Below are 19606 nucleotides of genomic sequence, written 5' to 3' on the forward strand. Positions count from 1 at the left end.
AACATGTGCCACCAAACACCAAAATGAAAATGAGAGAATAGCCAAACTGTTGCTATTTAAAACCTTATCTCATTCCCTGTGACTAACTTGAAAGTTCATTGCAAGACTTTGGCCTGAGTTTTCAATGCACATATAACCATTTGTCATTGCATCCACTGTTACAGCCAACTGATCCCTTTCCTCCTTACTTAAACTGTATTACGGTCTGTTAATATTGAAGATAAACTATACTTTTTCATTAAGTATGTTTTACTGTTAAAATTTCATATGCTACTTTACTGTCAATTATGTGTTACCCAGCCATGTATGTGTAAGTGAACGAGTGTGTGTATGGTCATGTGTGTGTGCGTCATGTTACTTGGCATTTTTCCTCTGTTTTGCTAACTCTGTCTAAATGTATGTAGACAGGTAGATAGAGAGACAGACTGACAGCTAAACGGATATGGAATATGAACTTCTTCCCCATGTTATGTTAACAAATCATACCATTGCTGTGTCTGAAAGGAGAACGTTAATATGGTGAATGATTACATACATAATCAAGGGAGTATACATAACTATATATTTTCTTAAGCAGTACCAGCAAAATACACCTTTTCCACTATCACTGAGATTAAAAGACACTCCAGAGATAAAAGAATGGAAGGCCATTGTGTCCCTCACCATGAACTAAAGGTAAAACATTCTAACATATTTTTGATTGCTCTGTTTTACAAAGTAAACACAGCACAACAGATAACGCTAACTATTTGGATTTTACTTCCTAACCTATGAGTTAAAACAAATACAGCAGACAACTGTCCAGATAACTTTGTAATATCCTTTAAAGGTGGTGTAAAATTTCACATTCAGAAAGTTCTGAAAACAAAAGATTGTATAGAATATACACTTTACATTAACAAAAGTCAAAGGCTTACAAAATAAAGTTTAATTTGATCAACCCAGCGAGATATACTCACCAGGAACAAAGACTGCTCAGTTGTAATCCCTATTCCATGCATCAATAATAAGTAATGATTAACCAAAGACAGATAAGGAGCAAGACAGTCTTTTGTTTACTCTAGTAAACGAAACATTAACAGTTTATAGACCTGAAACTATTTGAGTGTGTTTATTTATTCTTTTACCTAAATAGGAGAAGTTTCGGTATGTGTCCCCTGTGGTGCTGTATTTGCAAAGGTAACACATTTCTCTACAGATGCAGAAACGGTGCTCAAGGTGGTACCAGCTGGTGCCATGGACAACACCACTGGAGATGAGGTAGCGGCTGATCTTTGACTTGAAGGGCCAAGTTCACCTTGTCCGTTGTTTCGGTTTCTCCTCATAGAGCTCCTAACCCAAGAGTTGGACCGCCGGATACTGTTGGAAATTCGATTGGAGACCCTCCTGACCAGTCCTAGTACCCCTTGTTGAGGTTGTTTTTTGATAAGCCCTACATCGTCTTCCAGCTCCTCTGGCGGTACTTCTATGTTGCCAGTGTACCAAAAAATCCACCAGATAAGACTAAGAAAAATGATGATAGCCCCTGCGTAAATCAAAAAGTCATAGAAAAACACGTTGGCAAAAACTCCAATGAGAAGCACAGTTAGTCCAAAGACATCAAATGTGACCGCTAGCCAGAAGGCACAGGCGCAGCGCCCCAGGCCAGTGGCACTAAACGCCATGCTGCGCAGGTAATGGGAGGTGGTGCAACTGCCACGTCTCCTTGGAGATGTGACAAGTGTGGCAGCCAGGTGAGCTGCAGTGAAACTGCCTGTGTGGGGGCGGGGCTCGGAAAGCCGAGCTCCTGTACTACTCTAGCTGCACCAGTGTCCTCACCTGGGCAGCGCGAGCCTGGTCCCCGCCTTGTTTTCTCTGGGCGGGGCTGCGTGCAGGGCGTGTCTAATCACCTTAGGAAATATCCCTTGCATGCATCTGTTTACTCTGGAAATGGTCTGTGGCGGACACTGCAGAAGCGCGTCTGGATAGTTACATCTCAACATCAGCACCTGCAGCAGCTCTTTGGAATAACACAGTTTACTGTTTTCCATCACACGGTAAAAAAGCAAATTACAAAATGTAAACTTTTAACGCTCAAACAAAACTAGAATACAACTATTTAACGTCTCCATGTCCAGAAAGTAAATCAGTGCTTTTGATAATTCATTCCAGTATGCCCTTTGATTTATTTGTGCATTCATTCTGTCTTGATAGATACCCTGCGGGCAATGGTTCGAGAAGTGGCAGAAGCCCCATCTGTCTTGATACCCTACAGGCAATAGTTCGAGAAGCCTTTCGGCCACAACCTGGGCTATTTTAGTAACTACAGTGAATAAAACAGACGTACACACTTCTCAGCTGTCCTTGATTTTGTTCAATAATTTTGCTCTGACCTTTTAATATCGTATCAGTATGGAACAAATGGTAGCGGATTATAATCGATAAATAATGATATCCACAATTCATTACAGTTGGATAGTTATTTTACTTCAGCAGATGCACTTTAACTCATGCCCTCTTATTTTGTCCCCTTTCTAAACATTTGGTGCTAATATTTGAAATCTGTGGCTTATTTTGATCCAGGGATCCTGGAAATTCTTGGCTTTCTTACTGACTCTGCTGCTTAGAGGTAGGAAACTGTAGCTATCAGATACACTGTTACAAAAATAGCAATACAACAAACTGCAGAATATATTCATTACAGTTGGATAGTTATTTTACTTCAGCAGATGCACTTTAACTCATGCCCTCTTATTTTGTCCGCTTTCTAAACATTTGGTGCTAATATTTGAAATCTGTGGCTTATTTTGATCCAGGGATCCTGGAAATTCTTGGCTTTCTTACTGACTCTGCTGCTTAGAGGTAGAAAACTGTAGCTATCAGATACATTGATACAAAAATAGCAATACAACAAACTGCAGAATATAAATGTCACTAACACCAATATAAGAATTGTTACTAGCATAAACACAACGTGCAATATATATATATATATATATATATATATATATATATATATATATATATATATTGCTAGATCTATAGATATAGCTACATAAACTGTCCATATTTTCCCAGAATGCCGACATTTTTACCTCATATTTTTGCATCTGTTCATCATAACATTTGTGGTTTTCTGGCAAATGTTTGGGGATTGATGTCACTAAATAATGGCAAACATATGAGTGTCAGACTTCATAACCTTCAGAATATGCATGCTACTGCAAACTCTGTTATTCTAGCAGCTTTCTAAATTTATAAGAGCAATACTTAAAATCTGTCCATGAATTTGAGCCTTTGTCTTCCCATTTTTTTTTTTTGCCTTTTTCCAGATTTCTTACACTAAGAGTTTTAGATATATCACACAGGTCATTAATAAACAGTAACAATGTAAGATGTAGATTAATCTAGTACACATGTAATATATTAGCAGTGGTCTCTGGTGATATTAATATTAGATTCTAGAAGTCTAACGTGGAAAGAGGCAGAAATACAGGAATTCCCAAATCTTTGGGTATTACACACTGGATGCAGTCAGATACATATTCATATATGTGAAACGTATTGAAATCAGGTAACATTTTAAGGTACTTGCTATTATCGCAACCAGAGTTTTGTGATAATACCGCTTGCTTACTGTTATCGTAATTTGACTGAGAGTGTTGTACAAACAAAGCCCTTGGGCACTTTTCCAGCATTTATTTGGTGTAGGTAGACCAGGATTGGGGCACCGGGTGGTGTGGTGGGGGTCATCATGGAGCCCTTTTGCCTAGGGCACCAGTTGAGCTAAGACCACTCCTGTGTACAAATGTCAGGAAACATCTTAAAATTAAACAGATAACCTGTTTTGTACCCGTATGAGTCTGTGATATAGCTGAAAAAGGTCCAAAAAACATGTATGACCATTACATTCATCAGCATTTACTGCCACGGGAAAAAAAAAGGGGGAAAGGAACTTTCAGCAGACGGCGGCGTGCTATTCAGTTAAGCTTCACCACCCTGGCTGTAAACTGCATAAAGAAACACATCAGGACTTTTTTTTTTTTTTTTGGGGGGGGGGGGGGGGTCTAAAATTAATTAATCAGATAACCTGTGTTGTACCTGTACGAGTCTCAGGAAAACCGTTGACACAGCTGTGATATATAAGATGAACTTTTTTAATATGCTTAGGTGTGAGTTTAACAGACTACAGCTGTTTTGTACTTAGAATTACAAATGGATTTCCATATATTCAATAGTTATTGTATTACATTATTAATCTTAACCTATGTAAATAGTTTTTTGTTAGTTTATACCATATTCAGTTCTTGAAGATTAAAATTGTGAAAATTATTGAACTGATATATTTGTTAAAATTTAAAAGTTAATAAATAATTAGAGAAGGCTGTTACATATGCATAAACAGAATATGAAAGTAAATAGATTTAACACTTAAAAACTGAGAATATATATATATATATATATATATATATATATATATATGTAATATATGTTAACTTTTAAATTGAATTATACTGAATTATATAATATGAGTTAATATGTATTGTGTGAGAGAATACCTGCAACAGTCAGGAATGACTGTCAAAGAAGGTAGAAGAGTGGCACTGAATCGAAAGAGACAGTGGACACAACACTCTGACCCCATGTAGAAAATGAGAAAAAGGGAGTTGTTGTTGATGATGATGATGATGATATGAGTTAAGCAAACTATATAGCACATTTATAGTGTATATGCTGATTGCTGAAACTTACATTAGGAATAATGCAGTTATATTCTGTATAAATATATGATGAAAACAGGGTGATATGATGTTTAACTATCCAACATCTCTGAAGCAATTACATTTGTGTTCTCTTTCTATGTGAGATTTGTTTTCATGAATTTTATCAGATCATTTGTTTGCCTAATGTTTCCGAGAACTGCACTCCAGTAGGCAGGTTCTGTCTTTGGTAAGGCGTTTTCAGTACTAACCATTTGGTATGGTGGTCTCTCTAGAGGTAAAGCTGTATATTCTCTGAGATAATAAGTTTGTTGATTTTTCAACAAGTGGTAGGGGGTCAGTGGTTGTTGTGCAGTATTTTGTTGGAAATGGGTGTGAAAGAGCAATATGGCTCTAACAGACTAGCATTCAATTATATTTGGAGACTACAGGACAGTAGTGTTTGATATTGTCAGACAGATAAATCTGAGAATTGTATTTTCTGTGGTTGGAGAAGAGCAGAGTATTGGGAATAAATTACAGAAATGATGGGCAGTACATCTTCTAACTTGGGAATTCATACTTTGACCGATGTGGCTTTTCTGGCTTATAATGTCAATAAGTTGGATATTTTACAAGAAATCTGACTAAGCACTGCTGTGTCTTGCCTGTAGTACTGGACTTGAGAATATAAGCTTATTTTGGGTTGCCTTTATGACTGTTTGTTTCTCTTTCCAATAGATGTTCAGTACTATCTGACGGGTCTATATTACATTAACAAACGATAAAATGTTCGCATTTCTAAAGGTCGCTCTTTAGAGATCGAACATTTAAATGTTCAAAGATGTAAAAAAAAATTAAACAGAAAAAAAGTAAAACAAAAGGGTTTTAGCAGGGGGGCAAGCCCCCCTGCACCCCCACACCCCCGCTACTTAAATATACCAACTCCGAGATCGCACATCAGTGCACTACAGTACAGAAATGGGAGATTTCCTCTTCCTTACACTGTAGCACGGTCTTGGAGTTGTTATATTTAAGTAGGGGGGTGGGGCTTGCCTACCCTGCTTACATCCTTTGGTTTTTGGTTTTGTCACTTTGTTTTTTTTTTTAAACATTTTTGAACAATTAAATGTTCAATCTGTAAAGGTCGACCTTTACAGATTCGAACATTTAATCATTCATTGATCTAATATAGACCCTATCTGACATACTGACCTGGGGTACCTCCCCAGGCCACTTTGCAACAAAGATGCTTTTTAGCACAAATCACTGCATCTGCCATTTGGAAAAATAGTCTGCTTGTCTTGTCCAAGAAGCACAGCAATGTATTTATTTATTTATTTATTTATTGCTTTGGTTTACTCGGATGGTCTGACTGGTTAGACAAGCTGCCCATTTTCAGCAGAGGCCTGGGGTCAAAAATTCCACAATAAAATGAGAAAACAGTGAAACAATAGTTGATACATTTTAGAAAACAAGCATAAATACATTGGTGTGGACCTTGGCTCTTGATGGCCATCACTGTTGATGTGACATCCCAACTCTATATGAAAAAATGGGAAAAGGGATTGTGGATTGGTGGATGGGTAGATAGATGGATGGATAAATTAGTCATACTTTGATAAAATGTTTTATTTTTACACCTGATATGGAAATAGTATACTGTAGAACAAAAATGTCATGCGGTGTTGCAACTGACGGCAAGAAAATAAAAGCAGATTATTTATGATTAACATATAATGCAGTTTGTTACAAAGCTTTATGGCAGAAATGTTCTAAACTGTGAGAGTGACAGTAAGTATCAGAGGTTTTCTAAAGTACAGAGAGCAGATTGTGTTTATATCAGGAGGATTGTGAGAGCCATTTAGTGAGTAGAGATGCCTAGGATAGAAGGTGAGAGAGGCAGCATTTAGGTTATCCCAGGAGAGGTGGAAGAGCAGAGGCAAACATTTTATAGGTGATCCTTCAAGTGTAGTTTAAAGACTTATTGTTTTATAATAATCTATGTGAGAGATGAATAGGATTCCAGGTGTTAGAAATACAGGAGGAGGATAGAGAGTCCCTGGTAGTATTACTTAATTTACTTACATTTAGCAACATCATGTCAGAAGTGTGTAGTGATGTTTTGGGACTGTAGAGTTGGAGAATATTACTTAGACATGAATTGTATATCAGCTTATGTGTTGTCATAGCCTGTGAGGAGGTTAAATAGTGCCTTAATTCCAGTCAATGAAGTCACTCTGGTGCGAAGTAGTGATGTGCCGTATAATGATGGTTGGCAGCAAATTTTGCAATTTTGGTATAGTTTTGGTCAAGTGAGGAGAGTTGATTGGATTGTAAATTGACAAGTAAGGGGGCTGCATATAAGAATGAAGACAAGCAGACATGAGGCAACACTTATCCCAGTCTGCTCTGTTAGGTATGGGTTTGGCTGTACAGAGGGCTCCTAAATTTTGATGGGTTTTCTTTGCAGCTTGTTTTATGTGGTGGTCATATTTTAGGTTTTCATCAATGGTAAGCCCTAGTAGTTTGGCATGGGTTAAAATTTCTATGTTAGTATTATTTGATGATAGAACTGAGAAGGAACTTTTTGGATTGGATATTTGCTTAGAGATAAGATAAGTTTGGATTTTAGGGGTTTAGAAGCATCTGTGAGTCAGTTATCCAAGTTTCAATCTGTGAAAGAGCTTCTTGTGTGTACTGTTGTAGTTTAAACATGTTCTGGGTAGAGCAGATGATTGTGGAATAATTTGCATACTGGATGATAGTTGCTTGTTTGTTTGCTAAATGCAGGTCATCAATGAATATCTTAATAAGTAGTGGACCTAATACAGAGCCTTGAGGGACTCACTCCAACAGTTACTAGGAGAATGGAAGAAATGTCATTTTGTCACCTTACAGCTTGTCTGTTTGAAGAGGTAACTGTTAAACCAGGATAATGAGAATTTATCAAAAGAGAAGAGAAAAGAAAAGATATCTTGTATAACAATTTTTGGTGTGACATCATGCATGGACTTTAGGCAGCTCAAGGGATATGGACGAGACACAGTTATTATTGTCTCTGCTTTGATGTTTTAATAGTACAGTGGTGGTGTTGTGATGTGGATGGAAACCATTCTGTGTAGGGGAAAGTAGTGAGCTTTCAGTAATGTAGGTAGGAACTTGGGATTGTATATACTTTTCAAGTAATTTAGACTGAAGAGATAGGATGGTTGTGGGTCTGTAACTGGACAGATCAGTGGCGTTTCCACCCTTATTTAGGGGAATTATATATGATTTTTCTGCAGAGTGGAAACAATGGAATCACCTTCCTGAAAACAGAGAAGAGCTTGCCTCTAAACTATGCTTCAATCTGACCAGCAAGAAGACTCACCTAAACAAAAATGCATTTTTTGGCTACATTGCTGAACAGAGGGTTAAGGAAGTTTCTCCTTCTCATCACTGTTGTGTATTGTTGGAGCTGATACATGTATTTTAGTGGGGTTGGGGTGCAGGGGGCTTGCTATTTTAGATGATATGTTCCATCCATCCGCAAACCCCTTTTCCCATTTTTGGACATGGGGTTGGAGTGTCACTTGAACAGTGACAATCATCTAGAGCCAAGGTTTACACCGGTGGGTGGCTAGCCCTGCCACGGTAGTTCTTCCACACCACACACTTACACCTATGGTCAGTTTAGAGTGCCCAATCCACCTACTGCATTTTTGAATGTGGGAGAAAACTGTAGCATCCAGAGGAAACCCACACAAACACAGGGAAGACATACAGACACTGGACAGAAGGCATCACAGCCAAGAACTGAACCAGGGAACCTCTTGCTGTGAAGTGACAACACTATCCACTGCCCCACTGTTCCATCAGTATATTAATTCAGTGGAGTGCACCTCAGTTATTAGGTTTTGCAATGAAACATTATATACTCATATCTACATATGTATGTGTGGGTGGTGTATGTATATAAAACAATGGGTTGAAAATGATTTGATATATATGTGTCTGTGTATATATCAATTTAGCCCTCTATTTAACCATTACCTGGTAAGCTTACAAGCACTACTCTCAGCCTCTTTTCCACCTCAAACCCCCAACTGGGTCCCCAGGTCCCTGATAACTTCTTCTGTACTCAGTGGATTGCCACCTATTTGGTAGCTCTTCCCCTAATCTTCTTCTGACCTCACTATTGTCCTGGATAAATCATACTAACACACCTGTACCATTACCTTACCTTTCTTCTGCCTTAATCTACAACCTTTACTCTATCCCTCCCCCTTGCCATACCAACCCCTCACCCATCTCTGCATTTCTGCTAACCTTAAAGTGTTAGATCCAATGAAGGATCCAACACTACCTATTTTCTAATCACAACTATATGTATCCACCTCTCCAAATTGTCATTTATGTTTCAATTGCTGTGAATGGGATAACATCTTATTGTGAATTATTATATCTCAGACAATGTAACACGAATCTATAACGTTCACTAATTTTGAATAAGTCTGCTTAAACTTTTTAATACTTAAAATTTGTATTGTGGAGCTTTTCGCCTCGGGCCTCTGCTGAAAAGGGGTCTGTGACCCAGTCAGATTTTCCCGGTCACCAAATGTCAATGAATAAATAAATAATATATATATATATATATATATATATATATATATATATATATATATATATGTAAGTTTCCCTAACAATCTACTTCTTTTACAAGTAGCATCTATTACAATCCATTAAAGAATTTTGAATGTAAAAGAAATTTCCTGAATGTGCTTTACACTTGCCACAAATGTTTTACTGTTACAGAACCTTTCTGTTTTGTATTTCTATAACTACAACTTAATTGTGTTTCTCTTCATGGTTTGTAAGTAGAATTCTGTAATGTAGTCTAGAATCATGTTTAACCTGCTACTTATTATTTATATGTATAACATAACTGTGTTTTGTCTCTATGTGGAGCTTTTCTCCCCGGGCCTCTGCTGAAAATGGAAATATATCCAGTCAGACCAGCCCGGTAAACAAATGTAAAATAAATAAAACAAATAAATAAATAAATAAATATATATATATATATATATATATATATATATATATATATATATATGTATATACATACGGGTCTACATGAAAATGCCAAAAGTCCACAACGCCGACAACAAGAACACCGACACCAGAAGATCGACAATGGAGATAATCGAAAGTTGAGAATCCCAATGCTGAGAACACTGACATGTTAAGGTAAGTGTGCGATAGTGACAGACATTAGGGTCAGGGTGTAGGTAAGGTAAGTGTGTGATAGTGATGGACGTTAGGGTAGGGTGCGGGTCAGGTAAGTGTGCAATAGTGACGGACGTTAGGTTTAGGGGCGGATTAAGTGAGTTAGGGTTAGGGTGCGGGTAAGGTAAGTGTGTGATAGTGACAGACTTAAGGGTTAGGGGCGGATTAAGTGAGTTAGGGTTAAGGTGCGAGTAAGGTAAGTGTGCGATAGTGATGGACCTTAGGGTTAGGGTTTGGGTTAAGGTTAGTGCATAGATAGTTGTGTATGTAAGGTTTAGTGTAGGTTTGTAAGGTTTTTGGTGTGCTTGTGTTGTGTGTGTGTTTTTCAGGAAAAGTATTTGTTTTGTTGATTGTCGGGATTGTGGTTTGTCGGGCATGTGAAGTTTTGTGTTTTTGAACTTTCGGTTTCTTTCAGTTTTGTCGTGTCGTTTATTTAGTTGTCAGTGTTTTAGCGTGTCAGTGTTATCAGGTAGACCCATACATACACACACACAGACACACAGACACCTGTCCTCTGAGCTCATCCCACTGCCCCATCTGCTTGCACTAATTCATTACGGACACATAATTCATTAGACGGCACAGTGGTGTAACAGCAGCATTGTCGCCTCACAGCAAGAGGTTCTGTGGTTCGATTCACAGTTGGAGTGCCTTCAGTGCCTCCTTGCATTTGTGTGGGTTTCCTCAGGGTGCTCTGATTTCCTCCAACTTTACAAAGACTTATTCCCTGGGCTTCCACTGAAAATTGGCTTTGTTCCAAGTCAGACTTCCTTGGTAAACAACTATTAAATAAACAAAAATAATAAATTACCCTGGCATCTGTCCTACATTCACTCACTTCCTGTCTCTTCATTCTCAAGTTCTCTAATCTTCCCAGTTTCAGAGCCCCTGTAACACCTAAGTTGCATTGTTCTCACTTGTCTGTCCTCCCTTCAAACTTCTCTGTAATGCTCCCACCTTCCTCACTTGAACCCATTTCCTTCCCCTGCTAGTTCTTCGATAAAGTCCAATAGGTATCGGTTTGTGTTGTTATTCCCTGGCTTAACTGCATCAAATCTATGACCGGCTTTGTCATATATGACTATTAACCACATAGGCGTTAGTCTACTTAACACCAAAAGTGTGATAAGAGACCTTGGGACACAGGTGAACAGTAGTCTCTCCTTTGATAATCACATCACCACAGTAGTCAGGAAATCCTTCTATGTGGCACACCTCATCACAAAAGGTTTCTCTTCCAGGAAAAAATAGGTCATTGTTCCCCTCTACTCGTCACTCATTAAACCCATTATAGAATACAGCACCCCTTTTAGTATGTACCTCACAAGACATCTACAACAACTGGAAAGACCGCAGAAATACCTCACAAAGAGGATTGCCTACCTATGAACCTATGAGACAGGGCAGACTAGGATCTCCCCTCCAAAGTCTACAAAATACATAGAACTTCTAGCTTATGTTGGTAGCTCAGGGATTTTAGGCCTTTGATATTTCTGATTAGGAACCTTTGGGACCTTGCTAACTGTTTGAAATAATTAATGATACACCCCAAACCAGGTATTGTACTCAATAATTGCCCTGATCAGTGCTGAGCATAACGTTGTGATTACCTCTTTAGACAATGATGATATTCCTTTGGCAATTAGGTGGGCAAAATAGAAGAATTTCTTGACAGCCCTTGTCACATGATGGTCAAATGAGAGGTGCTATCAGCCCAAGTCCCTAGGTCTCTGATGACATTTTTATTTTATAATGGTGTGTTGTCTATACAGTACAATACAATGAGGGGAGGGTTGTCTACCAAATATGGTAATACTATACTTTTTAGCATTTCAGCAAGTTTTTAGTACACAAACAGTTTAGTATGGAGAGTTCATTCAGGAGAGTGAGGCGTCATAGGGTGACATAACAACAACCTCCAGTTTGCAATCGTCTGCAAACTTTGTTAGCCAGAGGTCTTGGCTCTCTACTTGGAGATCTAAGAAGTAAATATCAAAAATGAGAAGCTTCATCACAGAGCCAGAGGGACACCACTGGTCACTTTCATATTTATTGATGCGGCATCTGCAGGCCGCAGAGTGTAGGCTCTGTCTTTCAGCCAGTTTGCTATCCATCTTACCACAAATGGGTCTATTTTAGAGCAATTAGCTTTAGTATGATATCAGCATGCAGAATAGTGTTGAAGGCCTTTGATAGGTCAAGATACACCATGCACACTGCAGGGTCACCATCTATAGCTTCTGTAGCCCTTTTGAAGAAGTTTTTCAGGTTAAATAAACAGGATCTTCCCTTTACAGACTGTTGGGGTGCAAGACTATCAAGAGCTTCACTCTCACAGTTTATGAGGTTTGTTATAATACACCCCATGATTCTGCAGATGAACCCTGTAAAGTTGATAGGACTTTAATTACCCAGGTCAGTTGTAAGGCCACCCTTCTGCAGGGGCATCGCTGCTGCAGTGAGACACTCATGAGGGACAAAGTCAGTAGCTAAACTTAAGTTAAATAGTTTGAGGGGTGTGAGTCTCCAAGGGCATGTTTAATAGTATTATGCAACCTGATGTATGATATGTAGCAGTGATATAATCCAAAGGATTGTTGCATACCATAAATCTGACAAAACCAAGCATCTTGCATGTTTGTTTTATCTAGATGATATAGAGTTATGTTTTATGGAGAGTAACAGACCTTGCATGGGTACACAGCTGTCCACTGTCCCCTCTGCATACCCAAAGTGTGCCCTGCTACTTCCCTCCATCCTGACCTTGCCACACCATTTAGATTACAAACGTTGCTGTAGTCTTCAGATTTTTTTCCTGAATTCTTTAAATACAGCTTAACTGGCCAATACTGCACCATAATAAAAGAGGAGGAAATATTCAGATTGAGCTGGAGGTCTCAGCTACCCAGGAGCCAATCAGTTCTAGATGCTCTGAATTGCACTTTAGAACTTTTTTTAATCTTTTGAGCCAAAGATGTCAACAAAAATTGTGGCTAAATAAAGAAATTCATTCTTACTCTTCATTTTTTCCTGCCTTCTTTCACCGCTCCCTAAATGGTAAAGACTGCAGTGCAATAATTGTGGAGAAAGTACTAGAATTAACCTAATAGTCTGGAGGCTTCTTGGGCCTCAGAAGTCATGGAGTTCTAAGTGCTGTGAAGTACATTTTAGTGCATTTTTTTTGCTCCAACCTTTTGTTACAATTATAGCCTGGACAAAAATCATAGCTAAGTGAAGAACTTCAGTTCTATTATTTCCTTCAAGGAAGAAAATAAGTTATATCCGAGGCTTAATGATCAAAGTTGACAAAAACGTAGTTCCAAATAAACTGAGACTCATACACATGCATTATAAACAAAAAAAAATGGGAAGCTGTTAAACACTTCATTCAGACTGTTTTTTTTTTAAGTCTGATAAAAGAGTTAACAATCTGAATGAAGTTTTTAACAGTTTCCCACCCCTCTTCTGTGGTGGTTGCTCCCTGTATGGCAACAGTTTGGGTGTTACAGTATTACTGTACCTTTATTTGTCTCTTAATTGTTGAGAATACAACTACTGGATCAGATCCCATGCAGGTACAACATTAACTTCATTTATAATTTTCTATGAAATTTCTGTGCAGTCATTACAAAGATAACTCATATTTGCACTACACTCATCTTGTGTCACCAATATGCTTATGTTTCTGGCAGTAGACAGGTAAAAAACTGCCCTTTCAGATTACAAATTGCCCCTTTTGCCTTATGCCCCTCCCCCACTGTCAGCAACTTAAAGCACCCCTGGCTATCGATGCACATTATATTAGGTTTTCCTGTACTGGAAGGAATATTGTTGGCAACTTAAAGCAAATACTTGTATACATCTGGGTTTGAATGAAATGAAAAACTTTAACATTTATTTATAGAAAAGGGCACTGACTCATTGAAAGGTTGTGGTCATATGCTAGATAACGTGAATATACACTTTATGTTTGCTCTTGGCAGGAATGCTGCTACAGCCTTTTATTAAAAAGTTTGTCTTATGACAATTTTATCTTTCTTTCTTATAGGTTCATTGGTAGGTACTAGGCTATCAGCCCTAGGGCCTATACAAGCCCAGCCAAAAAGATACCCTGGTTTTTGCCACCCAAGAAAATAATTTTCCTGTGCCACTGTTGAGCAGAGCCACAGAAGTGATCCCCGGGGTGAATTTCCTATTTCCCATTAAATCATCAAGATTTTTCTTGAAGAGTGCTAATGAGGAGCTTTGTTTGATATAGATAAATAGTTTATTCCAGAGTATGGGAAGTCTTTGGGACAGGAATCTATCCCTCTGGCATGTTCTGTTTGTTGTGGTGACAAGGTTTAGGTCCCTAGAGCGTGTAGCTCGGAGGGATTGGGATTTCTTTAAGTGGAGCATGTCCAACAGCTCTGGGTTTGACATAGCTTTGTATGTTAGGCAGAGATCACCTATGAGTAGGTGATATGCGACAGAGTAAAGCTGGAGTTTTTTGAGATGGTCTTCGTAGGGCATCTGTTTGAGGCCGGTAATCCTCTTTGTGAGGTATTTCTGTGGCCTTTCCAGTTGTTGTAGATGTCTTGTGAGGTACATAGCAAAAGGGGCGTTGTACTCTATAATGGGTCTAATGAGTGATGAGTAGAGGAGAACAATGACCTCTTTTTTTCTGGATGAGAAACCTTTTTTGATGAGGTGTGCCACGTAGAAGGATTTCCTGACTACTGTGGCGATGTGATTATCAAAGGAGAGGCTACTGTTCACCTGTGTTCCAAGGTCTCTTATAACACTTTCGGTGTTAAGTATACTACCGACTATGTTGTAGTTGATGGATACAGAGTTTTTACCAAAGGGGATGACAATGCACTTTTTGGCATTGAGCCTGAGGCCATGGCTTTGACACCAGGCATCTGTCTCAGTGAGGCCCTTTTGTAGGATGTCCACATCGTTAGGAGTTTCGATTATGGCTCCTAGTTTGCAGTCATCTGTGAACTTCGTTAGCCAAAGACCTTCTGTGTTAGCCTGTACTTCAGAGATGTAGATACCAAACAGGAGAGGACCCAGGACTGAACCCTGTGGTACTCCACTTGTCACTGGTCTGAAGTCAGATTTGGAGTCTGCTACTTTCACAGTGTGGGTTTTGTCAATGAGCCAGTTGGCAACCCATCTTCTGACATAAGGATTTATACCTAGTTTAGTGAGTTTATCTATAATTCCAGAGTGGGGGATGGGGTTGAAAGCCTTGGCAAAATTTAGATAGGCTGTGTGAACCACCTTACCCTTGTCTACAGCTTTGGTGACTGCTTCAAAGAAGTCTATCAGGTTTAAGAGACATGATCTGCCTTTTACAAACCCGAACTGGGTGGGGTCCAGAGTTTGGAGATTACCAATGTCTTTGTTTATAAGTTCCATGATGATACGTTCCATGGCCTTGCAGACCAGACTCGTCAGGCTAATGGGGCGGTAGTTCCTGGGGTCCGTGGTGGCTCCCCCCTTGTGGAGTGGGATAACCGTCACTGTGCGCCATTCAGCAGGCACAAAGCCTGAGGTGAGGCTATGATTGAACATGGTACTTAGGTGGAGTGCCAGTTCATTTTGTAGTTCGTGTAGAACACAGCCTGGGATGTTGTCTGGTCCCATGGATGCTGTGTTCTTGGCTTTGGAGAGTGTGGTTTTTACCTGTGCAGCTGTGATTACAGGAACTTTGCATTCTGCCAGTACAGAGATGGGCCCTTTAGGGGTGAGGGGGTTAAAGTTAGAACTGAACCTATCTGCTAGGATGTTGGCAATATCAGTTGGTTCTGTATGTTTAGTGCTATTGTGCTGTAACTCAGAGCAGATCTGATTGTTGCCATTGAGATTCTTGACATAGCTATGGAATGCTTTGTGGTTGTCTTTAGAATCAGTGGCGATTTTGTTTTCGTAACTAGCTTTGGAGGACTTTATCAGGGATCGCAGCTTCTTACTGAAGCTGACCAGGAGCTCCTCCACTCATGGGATTTTACTCCCATTATATACAGTAAGTAGACTAGACTCAGGGAACTTTTTGACTTTTGGCCTTGTTACATAAACTATCAAGACAACAATAGAAAAACTATATTTACAGAGAGGTTGGTGGTATAAGCTCCTTCTCCATGACAAGGTAATGGTTAGAAGGGAAGAATAGAACAACTGTATAAGAGGGACCCTAACATCATTGATATATACAATGATATGTTCTGTGATCTGGAGTCAGATATCCTGATGAGTTAAGTTACATGAGACCTAGAAAATCAAGTTAATACCAAAACTGCAGACAGGAATGAGATTTCAGCTGAACTGTTTAAAATCTTGCAAAATAATGTTATTACAATGCACTTGGAATATGCTGGCAGATTTGGAAAACATGACACCGTCTTTGGATTGACGATGTGTAATTAATATTCCAGTTCCAAAAAAGGGCAATGTTAAAGGGTACACAGATTGTGAGAAAACTTCACTTATTTCACATCCTAGTAGCAAGATATTGTTCAAGATCATGGTAGCTGGACTGCAGGAATATATGGGCCTAGAACTGGCTGAAGTACAAGCTGGTTTTATAAGAAGAAGATGTAACAAATTGTCAGCATCAGCTGAATAATGCAGAGGGCAACGGAATTATGGGAAAATATTTCCTTCTGCCATACTAAGCACTCTAAAGCCTTTGACTGTATGGATGAAAACCATAGTGGCAAGTTCATAAAGAAACTGAGGAATCTGTTTGCAGTACAAGAAGCAACAGTTAGAACCAAATATAGAGTAAATGGTTAACAATTAGGAAAGAACTGCAACTAGGATTATCAGATTTATATGCTGAATATATAATGCAAAATGCTAGATGAGAGAAATCAGATGCTGGAATCAAAACTGATGGGGAAATATTAACTTCAGATTTGCAGATATACTGCTCAGACAAGCTCCACATGGGTTTACAGAGTGGTCCTAGCAGCAAGGAACTCGAAAAATCGACTACCTTCTGGATTTAAGTATATTTGCTTTTTCTTCACTGGAAATAGCTTCTGTTGCTTACTTTAAACTAGCCTGAACTGTTTTTTTTCTGATTACTGCATTTATTTTTAAATCTGCACTTAAAGTTACATTTAGTCGAATTTAATCAAAAGTTTGCTTGTTTGTTTGTTTAATTTAACTGTGGAGGGTGCCCAATAAAGTGTGCTAGCCTGTGTAACTAATTTATCACTGTCTCTGCATTTTCTGTGTATTTCTACAAAAAAAACAAAAAATAATCCTTGTTTTCCTGCCTTTCTCGAATAGGTTATACCAGTATACAGGCATTGCTGTATTCTGGCCTGTGGTGTAGTTCCTGTGTTGTCCATTACCTTAATTGGATAGAAGGAAGTTTCTTTGCTCAACAGTGGGAGTGGGGAGCCTTGAGCAGCCTACCTGTCCTTGGGGGAAGTGACCTCAGCACAAGAAACTGTAGTAATTGGTTGTTTGGGACCATTCCTAGCTCTTTTGTAGTTCACTGCTTAAAATCCGCCTCTGGGCGTTTTTTTTGGCTATACTGCTCAGACAAGCTCCACGTGGGTTTACAGAGTGGTCCTAGCAGCAAGGAACTCAAAAAGCGACTACCTTCTGGATTTAAGTATATTTGCTTTTTTTCACTGGAAATAGCTTCTGTTGCTTACTTTAAACTAGCCTGAACTGTTTTTTTCTGATTACTGCATTTATTTTAAATCTGCACTTAAAGTTACATTTAGTCAATTTAATCAAAAGTTTGCTTGTTTGTTTGTTTAATTTAACTGTGGAGGCTGCTCACTAAAGTGTGCTAGCCTGTGTAACTAATTTATCACTGTCTCTGCATTGTCTGTGTATTTCTACAAAAAAAACAAAAAATAATCCTTGTTTTCCGCCTTTCTCGACTAGTTTAGACCAGTATACAGGCATTGCTGTATTCTGGGCTGTGGTGTAGTTCCTGTGTTGTCCATTACCTTACTTGGATAGAAGGAAGTTTCTTTGCTCACCAGTGGGAGTGGGGAGCCTTGAGCAGCCTACCTGTCCTTGGGGAAGTGACCTCAGCACAAGAAGCTGTAGTAATTGGTTGTTTGGGACCATTCCTAGCTCTTTTGTAGTTCACTGCTTAAAATCCGCCTCTGGGCATTTTTTCTGGCTATACTGCTCAGACAAGCTCCACGTGGGTTTACAGAGTGGTCCTAGCAGCAAGGAACTCGAAAGCGACTTCCTTCTGGATTTAAGTATATTTGCCTTTTTTCACTGGAAATAGCTTCTGTTGCTTACTTTAAACTAGCCTGAACTGTTTTTTTCTGATTACTGCATTTATTTTTAAATCTGCACTTAAAGTTACATTTAGTCGAATTTAATCAAAAGTTTGCTTGTTTGTTTGTTTAATTTAACTGTGGAGGCTGCTCACTAAAGTGTGCTAGCCTGTGTAACTAATTTATCACTGTCTCTGCATTGTCTGTGTATTTCTACAAAAAAAACAAAAAATAATCCTTGTTTTCCCGCCTTTCTCGACTAGTTTAGACCAGTATACAGGCATTGCTGTATTCTGGGCTGTGGTGTAGTTCCTGTGTTGTCCATTACCTTACTTGGATAGAAGGAAGTTTCTTTGCTCACCAGTGGGAGTGGGGAGCCTTGAGCAGCCTACCTGTCCTTGGGGGAAGTGACCTCAGCACAAGAAGCTGTAGTAATTGGTTGTTTGGGACCATTCCTAGCTCTTTTGTAGTTCACTGCTTAAAATCCGCCTCTGGGCATTTTTTTCTAGCTATACTGCTCAGACAAGCTCCACGTGGGTTTACAGAGTGGTCCTAGCAGCAAGGAACTCGAAAAAGCAACTACCTTCTGGATTTAAGTATATTTGCTTTTTTTTTTCACTGGAAATAGCTTCTGTTGCTTACTTTAAACTAGCCTGAACTGTTTTTTTTCTGATTACTGCATTTATTTTTAAATCTGCACTTAAAGTTACATTTAGTCGAATTTAATCGAAAGTTTGCTTGTTTGTTTGTTTGTTTAATTTAACTGTGGATGCTGCCCACTAAAGTGGGCTAGCCTGTGTAACTAATTTATCACTGTCTCTGCATTTTCTGTGTATTTCTACAAAAAAAACAAAAAAACAAAAAAATAATCCTTGTTTTCCCGCCTTTCTCGACTAGTTTAGACCAGTATACAGGCATTGCTGTATTCTGGGCTGTGGTGTAGTTCCTGTGTTGTCCATTACCTTACTTGGATAGAAGGAAGTTTCTTTGCTCACCAGTGGGAGTGGGGAGCCTTGAGCAGCCTACCTGTCCTTGGGGGAAGTGACCTCAGCACAAGAAGCTGTAGTAATTGGTTGTTTGGGACCATTCCTAGCTCTTTTGTAGTTCACTGCTTAAAATCCGCCATTGGGCATTTCTTTCTGGCTATACTGCTCAGACAAGCTCCATGTGGGTTTACAGAGTGGTCCTAGCAGCAAGGAACTCGAAAAAGCGACTACCTTCTGGATTTAAGTATATTTGCTTTTTTCACTGGAAATAGCTTCTGTTGCTTACTTTAAACTAGCCTGAACTGTTTTTTCTGATTACTGCATTTATTTTTAAATCTGCACTTAAAGTTACATTTAGTCGAATTTAATCGAAAGTTTGCTTGTTTGTTTGTTTAATTTAACTGTGGAGGCTTCCCACTAAAAGGGG

General features: G+C 38.9%; 1 protein-coding gene across 1 annotated transcript in view; it reads right to left on the reverse strand.

Annotated features, from left to right (window-relative positions):
* The window catches only part of LOC122817322 (transmembrane protein 238-like), a 2659-nt gene extending 822 nt beyond the window's left edge, over positions 1 to 1837 (reverse strand). Inside the window, exon 1 of the mRNA XM_044090540.1 lies at positions 1128 to 1837. Coding sequence (XP_043946475.1) covers positions 1128 to 1664 — 537 coding nt within the window. The 5' untranslated portion in view covers positions 1665 to 1837. The remainder of the gene's footprint in view (positions 1 to 1127) is intronic.
* Positions 1838 to 19606: the final 17769 nt, after the last annotated feature.

Source organism: Protopterus annectens, chromosome 12.part0 (assembly GCF_019279795.1).
Source record: "Protopterus annectens isolate FY-2018-M chromosome 12.part0, PAN1.0, whole genome shotgun sequence".
Taxonomy (NCBI): domain Eukaryota; kingdom Metazoa; phylum Chordata; order Ceratodontiformes; family Protopteridae; genus Protopterus; species Protopterus annectens.